The 24,453-nt window shown below is 55.0% G+C and overlaps 1 protein-coding gene and 1 long non-coding RNA gene across 2 annotated transcripts; both read right to left on the bottom strand.

Annotated features, from left to right (window-relative positions):
- Positions 1 to 1,723: 1,723 nt before the first annotated feature.
- Positions 1,724 to 24,453, bottom strand: RRP1B (ribosomal RNA processing 1B). Its single transcript, XM_086676086.1, has 16 exons — positions 24,210 to 24,453; positions 17,093 to 17,175; positions 15,467 to 15,524; positions 14,102 to 14,187; positions 13,477 to 13,538; positions 12,998 to 13,127; positions 12,047 to 12,111; positions 11,414 to 11,595; positions 9,627 to 9,718; positions 8,890 to 8,987; positions 7,956 to 7,975; positions 7,156 to 7,287; positions 5,979 to 6,643; positions 3,864 to 4,019; positions 2,759 to 2,822; positions 1,724 to 1,987 (listed from the first exon to the last, which is right to left on the bottom strand). The coding sequence occupies exons 1-16, from the start codon at positions 24,337 to 24,339 to the stop codon at positions 1,794 to 1,796; spliced, it is 2,217 nt and encodes a 738-aa protein (XP_086532212.1). The 5' UTR covers positions 24,340 to 24,453; the 3' UTR covers positions 1,724 to 1,793.
- Positions 19,717 to 23,625, bottom strand: LOC147577656 (uncharacterized). Its single transcript, XR_015240507.1, has 2 exons — positions 22,706 to 23,625; positions 19,717 to 22,593 (listed from the first exon to the last, which is right to left on the bottom strand). It is a non-coding gene; the product is annotated as an uncharacterized LOC147577656 (long non-coding RNA).

The following is a 24,453-nucleotide window of genomic DNA, read 5'->3' as shown; positions in this document are numbered from 1 at the left end:
CCTTCACGCTGCTGGATTATACGGCCCGTCTTTAAAGCTAAAGTGAAAACTGTTAGAAAAATAATCTGGCCAAGGATAACAAAACGGTTTTTTTTTAAACAAAATCTTAAAAACATTTGGATATTCAAATCTAACCTTTTCACACGATCCAATTTGGTTTTGAAGGTGATTTTAAGTATTTTACCAAATGCAGCACATAACCCCATGCAAGCACCACCACAAAGTCACCTCGTACGTTAAGACTTCTCGTCACAATGACTACTTGACAGCTCAGTGTTCGTTATTTCCCTCGTGACCTAATTGCAACAACTTTAACACAGAGCAGGCAAAGGACAAGGGTTACACTTCCTTCCCTGGGGGTCACCTGACCCTGCAGAAGCAGTATTGAAGATGAAGCCCTGCTACGATTACATGATTAAGAAACCAAAATCAAATCAACACAGTCCCACAATCCCGGCGGGCGCCCCTTGTCACCCGAAGTGGTGGCTGGTCCCACCGAGGCAATGCTGGGGTCCCCTCTGGGGGAGGAGCGATAGGGGTGGCAGCTGTCACTCCTGGGAGGTCCCCTGGGCAGAGAGCGGGCCAGGGAAACACTGGGCACCCGCGGGCCAGGCCTACAGACCCCCAAATCTCCTATCTCTTCCTCAAGTGTGCGATTTGTTATTTCGTTAACTCGAAAAGGAGCTGGGGGGCCCTGGTGACTTTCCTTGGGCAAAGACCTGATGTCTGAATCTGCGCCCCATCACGTGGGCTCAAGGGACAGACGTAGCTTCCCTATGCTCTGTTCCTGTTTTTCCAACTGAAGTCTGAGTGCCTCCCACTGATGTGTGTAATTAACTAAAATCAGAACTCTGTGAAAATCTCAAGTGCAAGCTTCAGTATTTCAGATTAAAGGTAGCTACGAGCAAATAAATATGCACAAGGAACCCTTAGCGGCTGCTTATTTCTGCCTTCTGGCAGGAACTCGGGTTTTCAGACACTGTTGCCACACCTCTGAAGAAACGAATTTTAATCTGAGTTGGGAAAGCTGCTTTTGGGGACACCAGTCACTCTGGGTGCTGGCGCAAAGGCTCGCGTGTAAAGAGGAAGGGAACCGGAGCACGAGACCGGGAGGAAGGCGCGTGCTCACGGTCCCAGGTGAGAGCCGAGGAGGGGCGCTCACCGGTGAAGACACTTCGGGCTGGCCTGAGAGGTAGGAACACAGGGAAGGAGACGGGCCCAAGGGCCGGAAAGAGGCGCCCCGAGGACAGAGGCTCTTCTCTCCCCGCCCCCACTGCAGGGTCACTCCCCCACCCCCCCCCCCCCCCCCCTGCGCTGGGCACGCAGAGAAACTACCACCGAGTTGCTGACTGGGGTTCGAGCCCAACACAAACTGCCAAATGCCCACGAGGCCAGGGGAAAGGTGGAAAGCCACTGGAAACCAGCCCAGCACGGTAGACGCAGCGCCGAGCACCCAAGCTCCAAACAGTCGGCTGGCCAGGACGTCCCCTCCAGGCTCCCCCGGGGCCTGCAGCAGGGGGCGTGACGGTCACACCGCTCAGCTCCCGCACCGGTGGGGGTCAGAGAAGTCACCCGCGAACCTGAGACCCCGGAGGGCTCACGCACCAACAGCGTTTGTGGCAAAACCACCACCAAGATGCTCGCAGAGGGGTGGAGGGCTAGCGGCTCTGCTCAGACCTCGTTTGTACGATTTACGGTGATTTATAAAACAATAAAAACCGCCCACCTTTTCAAAGTTATAATTTATAGAATATCTGTACAAAAACAGTCTCTAAAAGGACTCTGCTGCTGCCCTAGAAAAAGTCCATAGCCGTGGGCCTTCTCTTTGGCGTGGCGCTCAGCGGCTTCTTGGTCCCCAGGGGGGCGCCGGTGGGTGAGCCGGTGGCGGTCTTCAGCACGCCGTGGAGGGGCCTCTGCTCAGGGTTGAAGGCCACTCGGGAGGGGCCCGTGGGGCTGACCAGGATACTCTTGTCTGTCTTCTTGAATTCTGTGGCGGGTGAAAGCAAGGCCACGCGTCACCAGGACCCGCGCCTCTCTGTCCCTCCCGCCCGCCCGAGCAGCGTCCCCCGTCGGTGCTCTCGCCGCTTCACACCGCCGGTGGCCCCGCGCGGGCTGGGCCGCTCGCTCCGTCACGAGGCCCTGCAGACTGCGGGCCGGGAGGTTTTCGAGGGAACGGGAGTCCCTATCGAGGATGCTTCACGGGAGCGCGTGAACAAGTGCCCGAGGACAGCGCGGGGGGGTCGGGTTCTGACAGGGACTCTGGGGGCTGGGTGGCGGCGGAAGGCGGACGGACCCGAGGCTCCAGCGGATGCAGGAGGAGCCTTTCTCTGCAGGTGACCTGCCACTCCGGCCGTCTCCAGCTCCCGGGACAAGGCCTCCCTGACGGTCCCTCCCCACCCTGTGCGCGCACACACAACTACTTGTGGTCCCTATGAAGAGTCAGGTCTTAAACTCATCGTGTACTTTCAGAACGTGTGGTTTCCGTTGAACTGAACCAAAGCAGCGAGCGGCACCAACGCCAAAAGCAATGAGACGAGACTGTCTCTCTTTTCCTGTCTCCTCGTGGGCAGGTGACTCCACGTGTCAGCAGAGGCAGCTATGGCTGGGGGGCCGTCAGATGCCCCCCAGGCTCTGAAGCGTCTGGGTGGGCAGGTCCAGGGACACAGCCTCCTTCCAGAGGCCCCGAGTCCCCACGACCCTTGCAATTCTGGACAGCAGGACCTGCAGGTGCCCCGCGAGAGACGCGCCCCACACTCACCCGCAGTCATGTTTCTATTCAGCCCGAAGGTGACCTTCTTGGAGCTTGAGGGCGTCTTGTCTCGCTGCAAAGGGAGAACAAAGGGGAGTAAGTCGGTGGCGGTGGAGGCCCCGGACCTGGCCTCTCTGGCCACATGGCGGCCTCGTGCTGCGTCCTTGGGGAGGGAAGCTGAGCACGGTGGTGTCTAACAGCTTCTAAGTGACGGCAAGCAGCTCGCACTTCAAGGCCGTGAGGACCCCACCCACTGAGTTTTAGTTTTAGCGCATACGTGGGACGGGACCACGCACCGGACGGGCTCTTGCTCAGGGGGCAGGACGCGCCTCCCAGAGCCTCCCAGACTCATCTCGGTGTCCCAGCAATTCATCAGTTAACTAAGTCGTTTCTCATTTGGGAAATTCCTGGATGCGGACCCCTCTGCGTGATGAAGCACCCGCCTTTGCTGCGTGGATCCCACGATTCCACTCCGCACCGTAAACGCTTTACCGGAGGAACTAGTCCTCTGTGCGCCAAGTCTCAGGCCCTCAGGCGAGTGTCCCTAGGACGCCCTACCTGGGACTAGTTAACATGGCAGTCACGGGTCCAAGGCTATTTACACAGCAGCTACTCCCCGGCGAGCCTCTGCCCCGGCCTGTCCCTTGATCCGCAGCACCCAGGGGCAGCTGGCAGAGCTGACCCTGTGCTCCACGACAGCCGCCGCCCTCTCCCGCCACTGTGACGACGGGGACAGTGCCTGCTCCTCCCCCACCCTGACCAGCCCCGAGTCCTGGGCGGGGGCCCTTGTCCCGGTCCTCCCCCCCGTCCTCCAGGCCCGTTTCGTGAATTCTAAGGTGAGGCACCACCCACCACACCTGCAGGTGCCCCGACCAATCCCTCAGTCCCTCCCAGGTCACCAGGAGACAAACCCCAGGACTGCTCAGGCCCTCTGCCCAGCAGACCCAGGCTCCCTGAACAGGCCCCCACGTGCCATGCCATGGGCAGAAGCAGAGTCCCGGCGCACAGAGCCCCAGGTGTGGCCTTTAGGCAGGAAGGGGCTGTGCGGCTGTGGGGAGGGCAGAGGCGGAGGCGGGGGCAGGGGGGCCCGGGGCGCTGGGCAGAGCTCACGGACCTGCCCGGCAGGGCGCACAGAGACGGCAGAGGCACTGCTGCTCTTGGCTTTTCTGAAGAACAGGGGCTTCGGTAAGAAGGGGGTGTCGAACCTCACGAAGTCATTCTCTGTCCTCAGCTGCTGCTTCTTCGAGGGGCTGAGAGCCCCCCCACCGCCCTACGTGAGGGAGGGGCGAGAGGGGAGGGGAGGGGAGGGGAAGAGAGAGGAGGGGAGGAGAGGGGAGGGGAGGGGAGGAGAGGGGAGGGGAGGGGAGGAGAGGGGAGGGGAGGGGAGGAGAGGGGAGGGGAGGGGAGGGGAGGTGAGGAGGGGTCACACCCGAGCACAAGGAGGTGAAGCGGGACGGGGGAAGGGGTGCGCACGCAGCCAGGCGGGGCCCCCAGGATGCAGCGTCTGCAGCTCAGACACCCCATGCCCGCCGCTTCCCGGACGAGGTCGACGGCACCTCTTCACGTGGCAGGGTGCAGTCACGCGCACGCGACGGCTTCGCTCTCGTGGCACCGTGCCCACCGGGCCAGAGGGTGCCTGTCCTCCCACCCACAAGACCCGCCTTTGTGTATCTTTAAACTTAGGTCCCCTGTTCTGAGGATTTCTGCCTTTCAAAGGCCACCTGTTAAGTAATTCGTTTTCTTTTTTCTTTTTTCAAGTTTATTCATTTTGAGAGACAGAGAGAGCAGGCAGACTCAAGGGGCAGAGGGAGAGAGAGTCCCAAGCAGGTTCCACCCTATCAGCGCAGAGCCCAACGAGGGGCTTGAACTCACGAACCACGAGATCACGACCTCAGCCGAAACCAAGAGTCTGACGCTCAACTGACGGACCCACCCAGGCGCCCCCATTTTCTCATTTCTGATCCGAGACATGGTCCTCCACTGAAAGTTCGGTAAGAAAGGGCAAAGGTGACATCTAGTGAGGCCCTGCGGGTCCCTTACGGGCAGATGAGGAACATTCACTGGCTGTCTGACAGCTGACCAGCACCCACGGCAAGGACCCTGCTCTGGCTCCGGGGTCCCCGGGGGTCCCCGGGGTCCGGGAAGCTCAACGTAGCGGACGTCGCGTTGCCAGCTTCCACCAGGTCTTGGTGTTCCTAGCTGGGGAGTGGGCTGCCTGCCCTCGCAGAGCCCACAGTGCTGCCGGCGAGGGGCAGACCCGGGGGGCCTCTCTTGCGGACCTTCAGTCCCACTGGCAGAGACACAGGGCCTCGTTTGGGAGGAAAACCTCCCGTGACCCCGGGGCTTACTTCGCGGTAGTTCTAATCCTGAGAGAGGCTGCCAAGGGCCGGAGGAACGAGACAGATTTCCCTGATGTTCTCAGCAAGGAAAGAGCAGCCAGTGAACGCATGAAGGGCCAAGGGGCGATGGTACAGGCGACAGAGCTGGTCAGGGGAAGGCCAAGTGAGAATAGGCTTCCTGGAGCCCGCTGGAGAGTTCCGAGGGCTTCCCCAGCGAAGACTCGTTCTGACCACAAGCTGAGCTAACCGCTCGGAGATGCCATCGTTCTGGGATCAGCACGTGACCCAACCCGCTCAAGTTCCCGCTGAGCAAGGCCTCGGCGAGCTAACCGCACACGGCAGCGCCTCCAAGTACCAGAGGGGGACGCAGTCAGCAGGCCTGTCCTGGAAGGGCGGGGAGTAAATACTGCAGCCTCGCGGCTCACGAGGTTTTCGCTTCTACCATCACCGCTGAGACGCGAGGCCGCCCTGAGCGGCCCCCACGTGACTGGCGTGGCTGGTGTCCCAGCGGAACTGTGCCGTCACGGGTACAGATGCCTCCCAGAGCTTGACCGCTTGCTTACGCTGGCTCAGACATATAAGCAGAGGCGGCCTCTTCGTTAAAGAGCAAAAGAGAAGAAAATCCTGGGCTCCGTCTTTTGCCGAAAGGGCCTAAGGACTGGCCAGGAGCTGATGATGAGTCGAGGTCAGCGCCTGACAGCGACTCGGTCTGTGCACTTACGCTGCGGGACAGTGGCGCCCCCCACGGCCGTGGGCACGATGTCCCGGCCCGGTGCCCACCCTCCCGCAGCCTCGGAGTAGCCTCATGGGGGACGGGGAGGGCCACCGAGAGTCTGTATTTCCTCGAGGCTGGACGTGTCCCCCACCTGCCCCCGCAACGGCTGCCTTACCAGAGCCTGGACGAGCCTGGCTTCGGCCTTCAACACCCCGCGGCGCTCCAAGTTACACATCTCTTTCATCTTCTTTCTCTTTTTCAAGATGGCGGCTTTCTGATGAGACGGGTCGTAGAGGTCAAGGCCGCTGGGCTCCCCCTTCTTTTTCTTTAGTCTCCTGCCCGGGGGCAGGCCGGCTGGACGGCCCTGCTGCTGGGGTGGGGGCCAGGCCAGCGCGGGGGGGCCGCTGCCGTTGATCGGGAGGGCTCCGAGCGTCCTCGGCCTCTTCTGGACCGGGGCTCCACTGGCAGGGGGTGCCGGAGGGGACGGTTCCCGGGCCTCGTCCCCCCGAGGCAGTGGTGGTGTGGACTCCGAGCTCTCGCCCTGGACCCTCAGGCTTCTCTTCCTTGGTCGTTTCCTCTTACCCTGTGCTGGGGCGGGCCCCAAAACGCTGTGCTCCTGGGGGCAAGGGGCAGCTGGTGCCCCCGGCTCAGCCGCAGGCATCTTCTGGGCTCTTCCTGGACTTCCCTCCGGCTCCCCGCCCCCGTTCTGTTCTGGGGGCAGGGCCGGAGCCCCCGACCCTAAATGCTCTGGCTGGAGATGGACCTTCTTCCTCTTTTTCCCTTTTCTCTTCTGAACGCTGCCTTTGCTCTCCTCTTCCTCAGCAAGGAAGGACTTGTTTCCTAGAGACACACACGCCAATACACAGGTGCCCACGGCGGGGAGACGGTTTTCCCGTGTCCCACCCCCAGAAGAGCCCAGGCCCTCCGTGTCCCCCACACCCCGCAAGCGTTGTCGTGGGCGCCATTCCCTGTCCCAGCTGGGACCACAAACCCTCTTAAGGCCTGTTCCCACAGGGATGGGGCGGCCATCACCACGGTTTTCAGGCCCTACGGCCCTCCCCACGGGCCTGAGGCGGAAACAGAATACAGGCTCCCGAGGGTGGGGTCTATCTGGTTCTCCACCTCCTTGCCACCACCCTGAAGCGGCCCCGAGGAGGAAATGAACACTTGTAGCTTAGGAGGCCGTAATGGTTCCACAGAAAACGACACACGTTCAAAGCTGATGCTAGGCTCTGGAAGGACCTGGGGAGACCTGGCCCAGCCTGCCAGGGCTGCAGGGGCGCACGCCACTCCCCGCGGGCTGCCCGCGTCCTCCACCCCATCCCGCGTCCACGGCAAGCTGTGCAGCTCACCTCCTTCTTCCTCCGGGTCGGTTTTCTCTAAAAGTTTATTTCCTTTTTTCTTGTGCTTTCCTCGGTTGAGTGTTTGGTCATCTCCCTCAGCAGAAATGTCCTCAGCAAAACTGAGCCGGGATAGGCTGCCTGCTGAACACCAAAGCCACTCTGGTCAGCTTAGAGACTGGCAGACTCTGTCCCCACCGGACACGGGAAGATTCCCCACCTGAGTCCTGTGTGCTCATCTGGGCTCCTCACCGCCTCCCCAGCCCAAACCTGCCAGCTACTGATGGGGACCGTGCACGACGGGTGACACCGTGGGGCCTGCCCGTCTCTGCACTGCAACCGGGGTTGGGCAGCTGCCCCCCATTCTAAGTGCCCAGGCGCACGGGGGGCTGGGGGAGCCACCGGCTCGCTCATGTCCCTGTGGACAACAGCTTTGCTCCAGGGGCTCAACTGACCACAACAAAGGAAAGGGGCCCCGAGAGCTTAACTTCTCTTCTTCCTAAGGTATCAAACTGGCACCTTCCTCGACCACCAGAAATCCTTCCCGCTAAGACAACGATGCCCCCCTCCCTCCGGCCTCAGGTCTGGATCCGCTGGGTCCCCGGGACGGGAAAGTGGGCTGGCTGGAAGAGGCCCGGCACTGTGGCTCTCACAAGGGCCCTGCCGAGCTGACGCCTTTCACAGGGAAAGGCTGCTATGTCTTGTGTTCCCAGTCAGTGTCACTCAAGCCCGTGTTTCAGTATCTGGCATGAGCGTCTCAGTGGGGCCCTGCTCACGTAACGTCGTCAGGGGTAATCCTCAGACATTCTCACCTTCGGAAAGATCCCGAAATCTGAAAGAGAAATCAAGAGAAGTTCTGAGAAACCCGTTCTTTCCATGTTCTGCAAACACCTGCACATAACTTTTAAGATGTGCCATTTGGACGCGTGTTAAGTTCACTTCCTTCCCCTCTAGAAGGGGAGGCTTGAGGCAAAGGCCCAAAGTGGAGGACGAATCGCCCTCAAGGCCGACGTCCTCCAGGATGTGGTGATCCAGAGATTCTATCTTGGTTCATTTACATAAACTGAAGAGATGAGAACTTCCTTCTTCAGGTTAAAGCTGCCCGTTTTCTTCTCCGTTCGCCCAGAGGAGAAAACGCTCTGCCCGGTGCTGGTGTCAGGACGAAAGGGTGAGGGGCCGCGTGCTGGCGGGAGGCAAGGACTCCGGCGGCAGAGCATCGGGGAAGGGGGTGCGGACAGCAGGTCTGAGTCCAGCCCTGTCACCTGGTGGCTGCGGCCTCGGGCCAGCCGGTTACCTGCCCTGTGTCCCGGCCGGCCCATCTGTGAGGTCAGGAGTGACAGGTCTTCCGGGGCCTCTCCGAACATGACCTGATGCGTGTCAAGTGCCCCGAAGGGCGCCTGCTCTCACGGAGGACAGTTAACTTCGGGCACCCCCTGCCGCCAACCATGGTGCTCCGTGCCAAACCGCTGGGATGGCCACAGTGACACCCACTACCACATCTGGCCCGGCTGCGGTGGGGGTGAGGGAGTAGGTTCTCGAAACCCCTGCCCACCTCGCGAACACCTAAGCAGCATACTTCATGCCCTCAGGACGCGGCCCGGGAGGGGAGCTACGGGCACGTGAAGCATCCGCTGCGGGGGGGGGGGGGGGGGGGGGGGGGGCAGCCGTGTGCGCACAGCGCTGCTGCTCTGGCTACAAGCGAGGAAGGCCGGGCGGACGTCAGCGGAGCGCCCGCCAGTCACTCACTTCTTGATGAGTTTGGAGAGACGCTTCCTGTTGAAGGGAGGGGTGTTCTTCTTGTTGGTGATTTCCAGGAGTCGGTCAGCAACAGCCTTGTAGTCGAACTGCGTGAGAACAATGAGATGTAAATGAGACGTAAACCCGCAGCCAGACCGCTGACTTAGAAAGTCATTCCCACTGCTAAGAGAAAGCAGCAGCGTGGATTCCAGAAGCATCCAGCAACAAGACGGTCTTATTAAACACAAACGAGTGCTAAGGTTTGGCGACCAGATGGTTAAGCAGTATCTTTGAAAAATTTGCTGTTTGTTCTTGGGGAAACTATTCTTTATCTGCTTTATTTATTTGTTTATTTAAACAACAACAACAACAACAGCAAAAGACCTGTGGGAAAACACACCACATAAAGTCTGCCTGGGGGTGTGCTTCTTCGCAAATTCAGTCTCGGTGTCCAACTTACACTCGGTAGCATGGGAACCTTTCCTTATGGGAGAAGCACTGAGCTGGCCTTGTCGTACGAATGGAACAGATCCCAACGGTTCAAGCCAAAGTGAAGACTGACATCTTTCAAAATTCTGTCACGTTTACGTTTCTTTGTCTCCAATAAGCTCGTGTAAGGAAGGTGACTTCGGCGAGTGAAAGGATTAAAGACGACTTAATCCACAGGCAGGCCTTGTGGATAATGAGCTCTGACCCTAATTCCCAGCCGGCCGGGCCACTCCACGGCAAATCTACGTCGTACCGACCTGGAGCAGGGGCCCGGCGTCCTCCAGGCGCCCGCCGCCTCTCGCCGCGTCGTCGCGGACGCCGTCCATCCTGGAGTGCTGCTGGCTCAGTGCTGTCAAAACACACCCAAGACATAGCTGCAAACACACGGCAACGACTACTTCCGGAGGAGCCACTGCCTCACTCACGTCTCTTTGCACAGAAGCCCCTGCAAATACACTTATGATCTCCCCAAAGAGTCTCGTTAGAGGAACTCTGGGAGAAAGCACACATTACACATTCTGCCTTTTAGTCACATCACAGACACATCAGCTGCCGCCCTCCGCGCCCCCGGCCCAAGGCCAAGGGGTCAACCTGCGGTTGTGGCAAAAATCTACACCATTATTAAACTAACTTCTCACGGAGCTGCTGCAGGAGACAGACTAATACCGATGCAACTTGTAGCAGTCAAAGGATAATTCATGGAGTGCTGAGGCCCATGAAGAAGTAGATGAAGACTCACAATTTTTCAAATCCTGTGAGTTCGTTAGTGGTGTGGCCTCAGGGCACAGCCTGGAGAAGAGAGCAGGACCTTGTGCTTGCTAACAAGCACGACAGAGGAGGCTGGGAGAGCGTCTCTGGTTCAGACAGAAACCTGGTGCGCAGGGGTGAGCCAGAGACAGGTCCCGTGACCACACGACACTTGCTCAAGGTCATCTGATTAATTCTGTCACCTACGTGGAATTTAAGATGAGACTTTTTCTCCCTTTTTAAGATAATGATTTTTCTGGTTAAAAAATAATGTATGGTCACTGCGGAAAACTTACAACAGACAAAAGTACAAAGAAAACAGAAGTCACCCATAACTGCCACGCACGACCAACAATTGACATTTTGGTATCTTTCCAGATTTATTTTTATTTTTTTAAAGCTTATGTATTTATTTTGAGACAGGGAGCGAGAGAGCACGAGCAAGGGACGGGCCAAGAGAGAGGGAGAGACAGAATCGCAAGCAGGTTCTTCACTGAGTGTGGAGCCCGATGTGGGCTTGAACCCACGAACCGTGAGATTGTGACCTCAGCCGAAATCATGAGTTGGACGCCTAACTGACTGAGCCATCCAGGCGTCCCTCTTTCCAGATTTTTCAAGGCACAATGTTAAAAACACACTTGGCTCCTTGTACAGAGAGAGTTTAGTGTTCTGTTATTAAAAAATGTGTAAATTAAATCCCATTACTTTTTGAAATCTTTGCTTTTTAAGGGCTGAATGACATGTCAGTGCCGCGCCGAGACGCCGTGAACCACCGCCAGATTGGATGGGCTGCAACTTGGGACGCAGGCTCCACGTGCAGCCGCTACAGACGCAGGAGCAGCCCGCACGGTGCCCGCCCACAGCGAGTGCTACCCACCCAAAGGGAAGGGGCCCTGGAGGGACCTGGGAGACCAGGCAGCAGAGCTACAGAAACAAGTGTGTGTTTGCAGTGTGACTGCTGAGGACCCCCTTGCAGACACAAGTCAACATTAGGATGTTTTAGACATCCAAAAACCCACAACAATAAAAACAAATAAAAACCAAAGGAAGAACAAAACGATGTAAAACCTTCGAGGGAGTCATGGTCCCGGGAGAAGGCACGTGCCCGCCACCCAGGGCCCCTGGGCAGGTGTGGGCCTTCCACGCAGCTCTGCGCCCTTTCTCTGGGGGAGCCCACGGCCGAGCCACGTGCGCTGACCTCCAGGTCGTAGTCAGCAAGATTCCAACACATATACCAAAAAGTGCTCATCCGATGAGAACTTTGTGTAAAAAAAAGGCTGCCGGAGGAAATTCTTACCGGTCTTCTTTCTACTGACGGTTTGTCTCCACACCACCTCGTTTTCAGGCGTTTCTTCTTCAGAGGGCTCACCCTCGCCCGCCTGAGGCTTCTGTTCCTCGAGGGTCTCTTCAGGTCCAAGAGGAGACTGGTCCACAATGACTTCAAGAACACCCCTAGCTATAGTCTGCACCAACGTCTGGCTGAGGGTGTGTAAGAAGAGCGACAAGAAGCTGGTTACAACAGAGGGCCTGGCCCTGGCCCTGGCCTTGGCCTGGGAGGGGTGTGGCGGGGAGAAGCCACCGGGCACCTGCTGTCACCCACTGGCGTCACCCACCGGCTGCCGCGCTCCAGAGCCGGCCAGGCGCGGCTGTGGCTGTGCAAGGCCGGGGGTGGGGCTTGTGGTCAAAGCAGGCAGGGCTGTGGCCGAGGGAGGGCGGGGCTCCTGGATGCCCGAGACCACACCGCAAAGCCAGTGGAGCCCAATTAGGATTCCGAGCTTCCAGAGTCCGGCTTCCAGAAATTCGGAGCTCAGCTGTCCGCGGCTCTGGATTAACCAGCCCAGGTACTCGCATGGCACTTCACAAGTTTACCACCATCACCCACAATGAAGCACCAAATGAAACAGAGAAAACAAACATGGCAATCACTTACTCCTTAGTCTTGGCAGCGACCTTGCAGAATGGATCAATGAACCTGAGATTCTGATCTGCCAAAAGCTGAAATTTAGAAACAAAATAGGGAAACAATGAGGGGACAAAAAGAGCCTTTGCTTCTGATAGGTCCTAGAGAGAGTTTTCACGTAGGCTGACGAAGGTCAACACCTCTCCCGGAGAGCCGCTTCCAAGATCCGCTCTGCGTGAATCATCCAGACGCTCTGTGCCAGGCTAAAGGTCATCTAAGGGTCACGGCTGTCTTCCAGCCACCGGGGCATCAAAGAAACCCCCCCCCCATCAACCCGTGCTGCTCTGCGTTCTCTCCCCTACAGACAGGCTCTGCTCGGACACCATCGGAAACGGTTCGGACCAAGGAACTATCCCTGCTTTCTTTTTTTTTTTTTTTTTTTAAATTTTTTTTTTCAACGTTTTTTATTTATTTTTGGGACAGAGAGAGACAGAGCATGAACGGGGGAGGGGCAAAGAGAGAGGGAGACACAGAATCGGAAACAGGCTCCAGGCTCCGAGCCATCAGCCCAGAGCCCGACGCGGGGCTCGAACTCCCGGACCGCGAGATCGTGACCTGGCTGAAGTCGGACGCGTAACCGACTGCGCCACCCAGGCGCCCCTCCCTCCTGCTTTTAAAGAGTCAACACCGCGAGCACATCCTGCTGTTACTACTGGCCTGTGTAGGCGGCTTTCAACTGTTTTACAAGGAAGCCTTCTGAGAGCGCCCTCAGTGCACGATCGTCGTTCACGTGCCCCACCGGCTGCTTAGGACACATTCCCGCCCGGGGAAGGGTTTGTCAAGTCGGGTGGGAGCGGCGCCGGGGACACAGGTGCCGACAGCAGCCTGTCCTCCGCCCTCCAGGCCCACGTGGGGAAGAGCCAGAGCCCGGACCAGGCGAGCGGCCGTGTCACTGCTGCTGGCGGGAAGTCTGCTCCTTACCTCTCTCCCTCCCACTTTGGACAGTTCGTCCAGGTAAATGCCTATGAAGTGGAACTTCACTCCATCAGGAGACTGGCTCTCAGGGTGCAAGATCTCCTTCATCAAGACGTCTAAGAATAGCTTGATTCGGCTGAAGAACACAAAGCACACGGCTGCGTTAACCGCAGCGTGGCCGAAGAACACAGTCACGTTCACCCCCGGGGCCACACCGCCTAACACGACGCAAGGCTGAAACAGTCCCTCGAGGGAAAAGCAGCCACCGAAATCGGGCTGAAGAGCTGCGTGTGCGCTCAGCCCCATGAGAAGCCTCTACCGGGCGGTGAGCTCTTCACGCGTGGGGAGCTCTGCCTCTCACAGCAGGTAAGAGAACAGGAGGCAAAGAGGAGGCACTTCGTACGAGCTCATGGAAAGGCCTGCGAACCCACTGCTACCTCGCACGTTTCGAGGCTGCCCAGTGCCTTCCCAGATCCTTTACCGACCTTTCTTCCCAGCCATTTCGCTTGAGAACTTCAAAGGACTGCCTCAGGACCAGACGGATCAGCTAAAGACGGACAACAAATTGGTTACAAAAGGAAAAGCAAGGTCAGTCGGCACAGCAAAGACCCCGATGGAACTGCTACAGCCTGCATCTCCGAAGTGAAAACATCGTCGCGACAACCACATTTACCTTTTCTTTTTTTTTCAATGTTTGTTTTGAGAGAGAGAGAGGGAGACAGAGGGAGACAGAATCCAAGCAGTCCCCACACTGTCAGCACAGAGCCCGATGTGAGGCTTGATCTCACGAACCGTGAGATCGTGACCCGAGCGGAAATCAAGAGTCGGACGCTCAACTGACTGAGCCGCCCAGGCGCCCTGCATTTACCTTTTCCTTTTCCGCAGAGAGTGTTAACTAAGGATCCCAAACTCCTCTCCAACAGCTGAAAGAGCAGAGCCGCCTTCGAGCACATGTTCAAACGCCCTCCCTTGATCGCGTTACCTCTCAACACACTAAGCCTGGAGCCCCCTCTGCTTCACAGATAAACCTTTTCCCGTTGTCCTCAAGACGCTCAACATCCCCCCTTCAGGGGCTTCTGAAGCAGACGGGGTAAGGTGCTCAGATCTTACCATATAGTACTTGCCCAGGCGCAGCCGGTCTATCCCCTTCCACTCTCGATTCATCGTTTGCCAGAAGGTTTGAATGAACAGGTGTTCTGCAGTGAACAAGAGGCTTTGAATGCTTGGTGTTCACGCTCATGCGTTACCATAAAGCAAGAAAGTAACAGAGAAACAAAGTAGCATCACTTATCATTTACGTTCTCCAAGGGTTTTCGGCAGCTATTTGGTCAATAATTAAATATGCTTGGTGATTTCCTTCATGTTTGAATAAAAACCTACTAAGACAGGAAGGCTGGTACTATCTTGATGTTCAACTACAATGCTCCGTGCGGCCTTTGTCTTTATCGACTCACAAGGCCAAGTCTATTACAATATTTCTATTAAATATTTTACTAAAATATTTTTGGTCTATTAAATATTTCTATTAAAATAAAAAACTCTCTGAGCCACGTCTACGGGCCCTTCCCACCCACCTACACCTAACAATGGATCCAAAGCCCTTAATTTTGACGAACACTTGGACGAGCTGCGTAGAAACTCAGCTTTTTGTTTCATGTTCTGCGTCAGCTGGATGAGCTCTAACAGAACATTCTATTTTTCTCTTCTGGGCCATGAAACTACCACTCTTCCATCCAAAAATAACTGTTGATTTTCTTGGTTTGTTTTACTTCTTTTTGCATAATTCTTTCTTGATAAGTGAAAACCTAGACGATATTCCACGTGTGGAAGTCGGCTGGGACCTGGCTGAGACCTGGACAGCCACTGGGGTCACTAAGGCCGGGTGGATGGCTCTGCTCCAAGGAGCACCAAGCAGCACCCACCAACTCTGCCGTCTGTTTTTCCTTTGTCAGTGATCAAAGCCTGAACATCTCAGGAAGAATTCACCTCTCCCCCCGCTTTTCTTGGTACAGCAGGGCTATTTTACGGTTTATTACCAATGACGACCTCAACTGGCTCCGGTCTCCGGGAGGACAGCCAGGCATGCTGAGCTTATAGCACACACGGGCACAAGCACACATGGCCCCTGGGAGTGTTAAAGCAGCTCAGAATCTGGAGACTCTGGAGATTTTCATTTCTTAAACCACTGTTTTGAAATCTTCTGAGATGTCACCCGTGATTCAACCGCACAAGGTGCCTCTTTTATTTGCTCTCTTTTGGGATCAACATCTAAGCTCATCACAGCTCTCCCACAGGGAAGGATTGTCGCCTGACATCTGCACACTGGAAGGAAGCCCCAGGTTCACGTGCAACAAGCCCCCTGGAAAACTGGAACTTGAAGGAAGGAGAAGAAACAACATTGCCTAGTTTCCTAGGCAAGTTACCAAAGCTGATGAACAAGAAAGTTGGGAAAGTCATGAAAACGTCAGGACTTACGGGCCTCCGAGTTGTTAACAACGTGGACGAGCTGGGAAATCGTGTTTGCTAGCTCCTCCTGCAAAGGTGGGGTCGGGGAGAGACAGCGGGGTTATTAGGCGGCAGCACGGTGAAGGGGACAGCACCCAGCCTGCTCTCCTCCCGCATCTGCTGGGGTCTGGACCTCCTGTCACGTCAGCATTTGAATTTTACCGGACGTGGAACTTCTGGTCCCAGCGGACTACAACGTAACATGCCCATGAGGGTCACGCTGCCTGGTTAGAAAAGTTATCTCTCGCTTCAGCTCCAATGACCTACAGGAGTAAGCCAGCTGTCAATTCCTGGCTTCAAAAATATAGACCTTAAAGTGAGATTCTATTCTAAGCCCCCGATCCCGGAACACGGGAGCTGGCGAGGGGATCGCCGATGGCTAGACACGGGGACTGCCACTCCGCAGGGGTGCACGTGGAACCAGAAAGTCCTGTGCTGGGCTTGCTCGGAGGCAGGCCGCAGAGGCGGGGGTGTGGGGTGGGGGGGTGAAACAGAGGTTAACGGCTCCCCTCCAGGCTCTGTCCAGGGCAAGGGGTCAGGTGCAGAGCGCCTGCTACAACGCAGCAAAGCTCATTTGTGGGGAGACTTGGGCGGGCTGGCTCTGAGAAGAGGCCCACCCTGGGGAGCGTCAGCGAGAGAATCCTGTTCACAAGTTACGTGAAAAAAGAACAGTCCTCCTCGGCATTCCTGGCGCTTCACCTGGCCTCGAGTCCTCTTCCCCCATTTTAACTGAACTCCAGACTGGAAAATGACGCTCTCGTTCACGTTTTCTTCCTCCACTAAAGCTGTCGGCTGTTACTTTTGAATGTAACTTACAAATATTTTGCCCTGCTGTCCTACTCAAAATATGTTCGGTGCAGTAAAAGCAATAAATCAAAGCCCGCTACTACGCGGTCTGGGAAAGTGGCAAAGTTGCACATTAAAATCCAGACAAATACAATCTGTGGCGTTTTATCTATCGAAGCCTTTCACACCGCGCTCCTCAAGGCTTAGCCTCCACTAGCTGTTACACACCAGAACAAAGGTCTGTGGACACTGAAAGCCGTTTCCCTACAGCGCCTTGGTGGTGGGGCTCAGGGTGCTTGGCAGACGGGTCCAGAAGCACGTGCACATCTGTGCGTCTCCACGGACTTCAAGGGTGGGATGTCGGGTGGGGGGCCACCGCTTGCTTTACAGAGATCCTGGCCCCGGCAAGGTGGCTGCCCGGTCCTGGCACCCACTTAAATCATGGCAGAGGTGAGCCCAGAGCCCGGTGCTCACAGGCTCTCGGACCAGTGCCGTGCCCTTATCGACCACGAATAATAGAAGAGGAAACAGAAACTAAAATAAGTCACGTGACACCTACCGTGGAACCAGCCTATGAAAGCATGACAGCGAAATACCAGATCTCCCTTTATCCATATTCTTCGTTATTTGAAAAGGTGACTTGGGCACCGTGTCCCTCTCTAGATGGACGAGAGGTGGGCAACTGAACCCCGGGCGGTGACTGCAAGCTGTTTCTGTGCACGGGGGACCGACACAGCAGGGAACGAGCAAGCCCCTTCTATCCATCTGGGCCACAACACCCAGCCAGAGGACAAGGGAACTGTGTGTTACCTGTAGGAGGGGTTCGTCCTGCACCCACATGCAATAGAAGAGCCCTTTCCATATTTTTAGGAGTTCTTCTTGACTGAAACCTCCTAGGGGACAAAACAGCACAGACGTCTTACTTCAGAATCCTCCCATTTCCTGTCCCAGCACCTTGCGCTGCCTCACGGGCAGCGACAGCAATACCACATTTTCATTCTTTCGCCCGCAATGTCTTTTTAAATTTGAGGCACACACTTCCTTGTGGTACAAAATAAGCACACACAGGCTATGTCGTTTTATCATCTCATCCTGCACACCAACACTTTCATCAGTCTTCCAAAATAAAACCGCGAATCCTACGAAAGATGAGGATTCGCGTCCCGTATACCCGGCCCCACGGAAACCGGCAGAGCTCTGGGACATTTTTGCAAGGATACCTTTTTAAGGATCCTGCCACGAGGTCAAACTCGGCGAAACCCTGATCTCTTTCCCTCCTGGTTATGGTTTTCATTTACTGGGCAACGACAGCCTGTTTGAAGGGACATCAACCTGGTTCGCCTTCTTGTGACTCATTTTCAAGCCCTGCACTATACCTCTGACTGAGCTACGAGTCACAGATAGCCTTCTAGGTCCTGGGCAGACCCCAGGTGTCATGGAGAACAAACACAATCCTCGAGTCTTGGGGCATGTTACAAATGGCCTGTGTTAATACTTCACTAGCAGGTACTAGGAAAAATCTTTCGGAATATCGAAGTAGGACAAAGGAGGCAAACCTCACAAGTACCTCACAATACGTATACATTTGGAATCAATGTAATTTCAACGTACCAAAAGAGAATTAAAAAGTGGCAAACAAATCCTTTTTGATGTACTGAAGTTTACTTAGTATATTCGGAGTGAGCTTTGTACCTTTAAAGATATTTACATACCTAGGTATTGGTTTCCAAGTATTGAAGACCTTTTTCATATCAACAATTTTATTAGGGCACATTTTTATTCTTTGTGATAGTTTCTCACTTAAAATCCATACACCAGAAACTACAGTGAAGTTTATTACAATACATTTCCTTTAGGGGTTGGGCAAATCATGTGGCAACTGCCCCCCCCCCCCCACGCTTGTTATGGCACAAGCCACGCCTGGGCGCCTATCGCTGGCACAACTATGGCGCCAGTGACTGATTCCCCTGGACCCCCAGATCGGAGACCGCCACAGTCAGGACCACAGGAACTCTGTCAAAGTGACCTGTACTTACATTCAGTCATGTTAAAGACCAATGAATTTGGGGTTGGGGCAAGGATCACCAATGGCTGGGAAAGCATCAGATGAAAAAGCACAGTGGAACTTGGAATGGATACATGAGGCCGGCAACACCCAAACCTACTGACCCATCTGGGCCCGCGACGCCCGCTGGTCCTTCGGGGCCTGCAGACCCGACTCTCCATTCAATGCAGGATGTAATGCAAAAGAAGGGCACAGCACCACCCGGTAAATGGTCTTACCAAAACGAACCGACATCATGTCGAATCTATTTAATATCAGCTTGGGGGAAAATACAGGGGACAGAGGAGTATGTCAGGCGAGACCATGGCATGTAGCTAGCAAAACCCCAAACACGAGAGACTCCATGGGGCAAATGGCGCAGCTCCTGCAACAAGCAAGCTCCAAGAGGAAAAACCACGGATGGGCGCTGCAGACCCAACGACCACAGGCACACCGGGTCTTGCTTGGATTCTGATGAATCCTAGAAAAATGGAGATGATGATGGGAAAACCCAACAGATTAGGTATTTCATATAAAGGAGTTCTTTTAAAAAAGATGTGATAAGGGTACCGTGGTCATGTTAAAAAGAGTCCTCATCTTTTAGAGACACATACTGAGGTGCGTGGAGAAGAAATGAGATGTCTGAGATTGCTTCCTAAGGCTTTCGTGGGAGGAGGAAGTGGGCAGATTACACAAACCGGGTATTAATAGATGCTGCAGCAGAGTGACGGGTACACTTTTTATATGTTTGAGACAGTCGTAATAAAAAACAAGGAAACAAGTACTGTATGAGGTTTCCACAGCGTTACCATGGGCTGTTTCCGTTCTCTTTGTGTAGAAAACTCTTCACAAGGGGACTAGAAAGCCATAAACACAGGCAAACTTACGAGCAAACAAGACTGAATGTCGCCGGTTCCTGTGTGAGGCCTGGTGCTGGCTATCCCCGTTTCTGCCATATTGTTTGCCCCTCCAGCGCTGCCCCCTACCAGGCAGGGCCCAGCGGGGGAGGCAGGGGTCTAGGTGGGGCTCGCCAGACACAGAGGGGAGCCGGCAAGCTGGGCTTATTCCAAATTAGCGGGAGTCCTCTTGGCCACAGGGCTGGTTCAAGGCACAGACGACCTCCTCGCCGAGGCTCCTGCTCAAGGCTTCAGGAGAGTCGCTCTCTCCCAGCAGACTGGAAGGGGACACAGTCCACACCTGCACTCGGCCACCATGCCACTTGCTGGGGAGCCTGCCTGAGAAGGGAGCCGATCTAGGGGAGCAGAGTCTGCTGTGTAGGAAACAGTTCTGGCACTATCAGTCGAGCTCCTGCATGAGGCTGTGCTTGGTTTTTCCCCTTAAAACTAGTTTGGCTTGGACGTTCTGTCAAGTTGTAAGTGAAAGAGTCTCATTCGATAACACACTTTTATTGCAAAAAATTCCTATTCATATATTACACCAGAAGTTACACAATCAAAGGTGCCTTGTTCACTACCTCCTGGACCCCAGAGGGACCACTGCTATCTGCCTGATGTACATCTTTCCATCCAGATCTTTCTTGTGCTTTGACATAATACTTATATGCAGCACAGAAATGCACAGATGCATAGCTGTGTATATAACCCGAAAAGCATCGCATGTTCTACATACTCCAAATTCTGGCCTTTTTCACTTAAAAATAGCACAGTGTATGTTTATCTCCGGAGGACTGTTCTAAGTGCACCCGTGTGTCAAATCAGCACCGGGTGACGATGCGACAGACCAAGTAACTGTGCAGAACCCACGCTTGTAGGAGTTGGAGGTGCGGCAAGCTCTGGAGAGGCTTATGTAACGGAAGACTGTGGATTTCAGCAGAGTAGCAGAGCGACAGTGGATCCCAGACGGCGGGCAGGAAAGGGGCTGCACGTGAAGACATATTCTCAGTGTTTCACCCTACGTGAGGCAGCAAAAGTGTGGTGGTCACAAACCCACGGTGAGGCCCTAGCTTGCTACTTACTAGCTGTGCTGCGGCAGAAAACCGTCAACGAGCCCGTAGGCCTGTGTCCTCGCCTACAATACGTGCACGGCTTATGGTCGGGAACAAAACTAAAAGCACGTATGAGAAGCGCTTCGTAAGAGTGAAGCACGACCCAGTTGGCAGGTGTTCGGATTGTCTCATGTTCTCCACCCATAGGCCACTGAAGCTCTTTTCCCTTTGGAAACATGTATTTTCAATATACGTAGAAAAACCACTCATTTTCACCCAGGAGTTTAGGTGGTAAAAACCAAATACCAGTTTCTTTTAAACTTGTTTTTAAGTCTTTTTAAAATGTTTATTTACTGACAGAGAGACAGAGAAAGGGAGAGGGAAAAGGAGAGGGAGAGGGAGAGAGAGAGAGAGAGAGAGAATTCCAAGCAGGTCCGTGAGGAGCCTGATGTGGGGCTCGATCCCAAGAACCACGAGATCATGAGCTGAACCAAAACCAAGATTCAGAGGCTTAACCGACTGAGCCTCCCAGGCGCCCCTGGGGTTGAGTTTCTTTAACTTAATGTCGCTTAAGTTTCTGGCAACAACATAGGTTTAGTTATTTCACAACAAATGGGGTGAACATGAAGTGAGACATGGGCTGAGTAAATTCCAACAAGCTGTGAAATGAGAAAGCCTGACGGCCACTGTCAGCACACGATGAGCTCAGGAGCCATGTGAGGTGGGGGTGAGTCCACACCAGGGTCAGTCAAAACATCCACAGCTCTCGGGGAGCCTGGGTGGCTCAGTCGATTAAGCGTCCAACTTCGGCTCAGGTCATGATTTCACGGTTTGTGGGTTCGAGCCCCACGTTGGGCCCTGTGCTGACAGCTCGGAGCCTGGAGCCTGCTTCCAATTCTGTGTCTTCCTCTCTCCCTGCCCCTCCCACTCTGTGTCTGTCTCACACTCTGTGTCTGTCTCTCAATAATGAATAAATGTTAAAAAAAAGCAAAAACAAAAAAACAAAACCACATACACACACACATCCACAGCTCTCATTTATTCTCACTTCTCGGTCCAGGAACCCCCAAACGTGTCAGAATGAAGAGACACTTCCCCCATCACTGTATATGAGACCCCGGCAACTCTCAGTTGTACAGTTATTTTCTGTGTCACCAAACGAAAGAGGGCAAATAAAAGTCACAAGGTTGACTTCAAGATACATCTCAGTTTCTGTAGATGTCAAATGTTTCAAGTTGCAGAATCAATAAAACTGGGGGGGGGGGGGATTTGTCTCTTTTGTTCACTGCCCTATCCCTGGGGCCAAGAATAACAATAGCACGCAGTAAGTGCTTTGTGTTTGCTGAAGACAGACGAATGATCTCTCATGAGTAAAACCACAGACAGTGGTCATTCTGTGAGTGTTCTGTGTGAACAGTTAAAGCACCAGAGCAACATTTAGCTCCTTTAAGCACTACAAAGATTTCCAATTTGTTTCCAAAATTACAAGGCTACGGGGGCGCCTGGCTGGCTCAGTCAGTAGAGCATCTTACTCTTGATCTTGGAGTCCTGACTTTGAGCCACATGCTGGGTGTAGAGATTACTTAAAAACAAAAAATCTCACAAAGCTATTTATGTTGCTCATGGGCAGTTCTTTGTATCAGTAACATTTGAGATTTTATTTACTATGCCCGAGACAAAAGGCAACAGACTTTGGGCCTGCCAGTGAGATGCAAATGTCAGGACAAGTTATTTCCCACCTTGCATCTCACGTTGATGGGAGCATAGTGGAGGCAGAGGCCTTGCCTATTTTGCCGCGCCTACGACATTCGCCTTGCAGCTCCTCTCATGCAGGCCCAGCGTACTCCACGCAGCGTGGACATGGTGGCAAACAAAAGCGTGAAACAAATCACTCTCAGTGTGATGGGCGCAGAGCAGACGGGACCCTGGGGGCACTGGTGTAAACCCCCTGGCATCATGGCCCTGTGTCCCCTCAGCGTTTCAGATCCTGAGCGTGCTCATCAAAAAGGTTTGAGCAACAGGTTCTGTCTGGCCATCTTGGCCCATATGTGCTGCATCTGGCCTCTCTTCCATTCTTGTGTTCAGACAGGTGAGTCCGCGGATGCCTGCACGCGCTCCCACTGCTCCCACTTCCAGCCAAGCAGACAGATTGGAAACTTCCACTGCCGGGTGGGGGGAGGGGGCGCAGAATGATACACTAACAGATTAGGAAGAAGCAACCTAAGTGTTGCCATTGAGACCCACTGGATAGTTTGGAATCCTGGAGGGGTGGGGTGAGATGGGAGGCAAGGCACTCCGGAGGAAGCTGTGTTGAACGGGATGCTAGGAGTGAACAAGAGAAGCAAAGGTAGAGAGGTGAGAACCAATGCGGATCCAGGACGAAGCAGTCACGTAGGGGCCGAGGTAGGAAGAGAAAGGGAGGATGGACCATTACCTGCAGACCTGGAAACCCAGGGAAGTAGGTGACATGGTCAGAACCGCCTTAGGAAGATGGCCCTGGGCTGGTTTGCAGAAGATGGGTTTAAGAGCGGCGCCAACGGAGTTAAGGAGACTAGTTAGGAAGTGATCAAGTTCAGAGGTCTGGCTGAGATGAAGGGGGTCTTCAGTGAGGTCAGAGGATGTCAGACGGTGAAAAATGGTAGAAGCAAGACACAATGGGTGAGGGGTGGGGAGCGAAGATCCGGAAGGAGCCTAGGCCGTCACCACATGTCCAGCCAGAGTGAGGAGATAGTGGGGACAGCATCCAAGACACGAGAACACAGGCGGCAGAGGAGAAGCAGGAGAGAACGGGTTTTAGGGGGAGGAAAACGAGTCCCTTGTGGGCCTCTGAGTCCGAGGTGCCCATGGGACACCCCGGCGCAAGTGCCAGATCTGCTCTAGAGACTTAGACTGAGGAACCTTCGGTGTACTGGGGATGCCCGACACCATGTGAATGAAATCCCTCAGGGAGGCCCCTAACAGAAGTGACGTTAGGAATTCGGTCCTCATTCCTTTCTAGCTGACTTCCCATCAGACTGTTACTTTCTTTTCCCTGGGCATTTTTTTTGTGATTTCTCCTCCAAACAAAACAAACTAAGAAAGTCAGTCCTGGGATAGATAGTACCCGTTCTTTCAAGTAGACTCTAAACGCATTAGCATTAGCAGTAAATCCAAATTCATCCCTGCACGACGTAAAAGCTCCACCGCCTAAGGTGGTTCATGCTCTCGAGGGTTTACAGAACGCACCTTGGCTCAGGTAAATAAAATCCTTCAACAGCACCCCCCTGCAGTTAAGAAACGAACTAGAAGGCCCCGTGTGACCTGGCCATTGCTGTCTTTTCCAACTTTAAGTCCTAACACCCTCCCCCTCTCTCACTTAACTGGTCTTCCAGCCACTCCTAGGGCAGCTTCGCTCTTCTCTCCCGCCTGTTGGAATCCGTTGAACGTCACCCAGAGGCCTTCCTGGAACAGCCTATGTAGAGGAGCTCCCTCTTCCCGTGATTTTCCTTTCCTTGCCTCCACTTGTAAAACTCTCTTTTAGTTATCCAGCCCCCGCCCCGATTTACTAGTGCAACTTTCAAAGTAGAGATTCTCCCGTCTCCTGTAACTCCCGCACCTCAGGTGGGTGTGGGTCAGATAAACACGTGCATCAACGGGGAGCACAGCACAGCAGAAGAAACCGGGCTCAGTTTGGTGACTCAAGGGGCAGGCTCAGGGTCGGACAGACTCGTCCACTCCCGGCTTCGCCACTCGCCGAGACTTTCGGCAGACCATCTCGCCCCTGCGGGCTGCAGCCCCTCCACCGTCACACCCGGCTGGCCCCGGCAGGAAGCGGGTCCCACCGCGCGGAGGCACACAGGGCCGCGGCGGGAGTGCGAGTCCGCGCCCGCCGCTCTCCCGGCTCCCCCCGGCCCCCCTGCCCGGCCGCCATGTGGCGCGGCTGACCGCCGGGCGCCCACCTGTCTCCCTCTGCGTCTTCACGCTGATGTACTGGCGCAGCTTCTTCACCGCGCGGTCCCGGATGCCCTTCTCGTGGGACGCCAGCCGCTGGGCGAACTGGAGCTCGGCCGGCTGCATGGCGGGGGCCATCGCGCCCGCTGGACCATCCCCGGCCGCAGCCTCCCGCCACCCGCAGCCTCCCGCCGCCGCCGCCACCGAGCAGCCCGGGGCCGCGTCTGCGCAGAAGGCGGCTCGCTTCGGCGG

Source organism: Puma concolor, chromosome C2 (assembly GCF_028749965.1).
Source record: "Puma concolor isolate L17-30 chromosome C2, mPumCon1.1.hap2, whole genome shotgun sequence".
Classification (NCBI taxonomy): Eukaryota; Metazoa; Chordata; class Mammalia; order Carnivora; family Felidae; genus Puma; species Puma concolor.
Note: the sequence above shows the minus strand (reverse complement) of the source record. Positions and strands in the feature narration are given on the sequence as shown.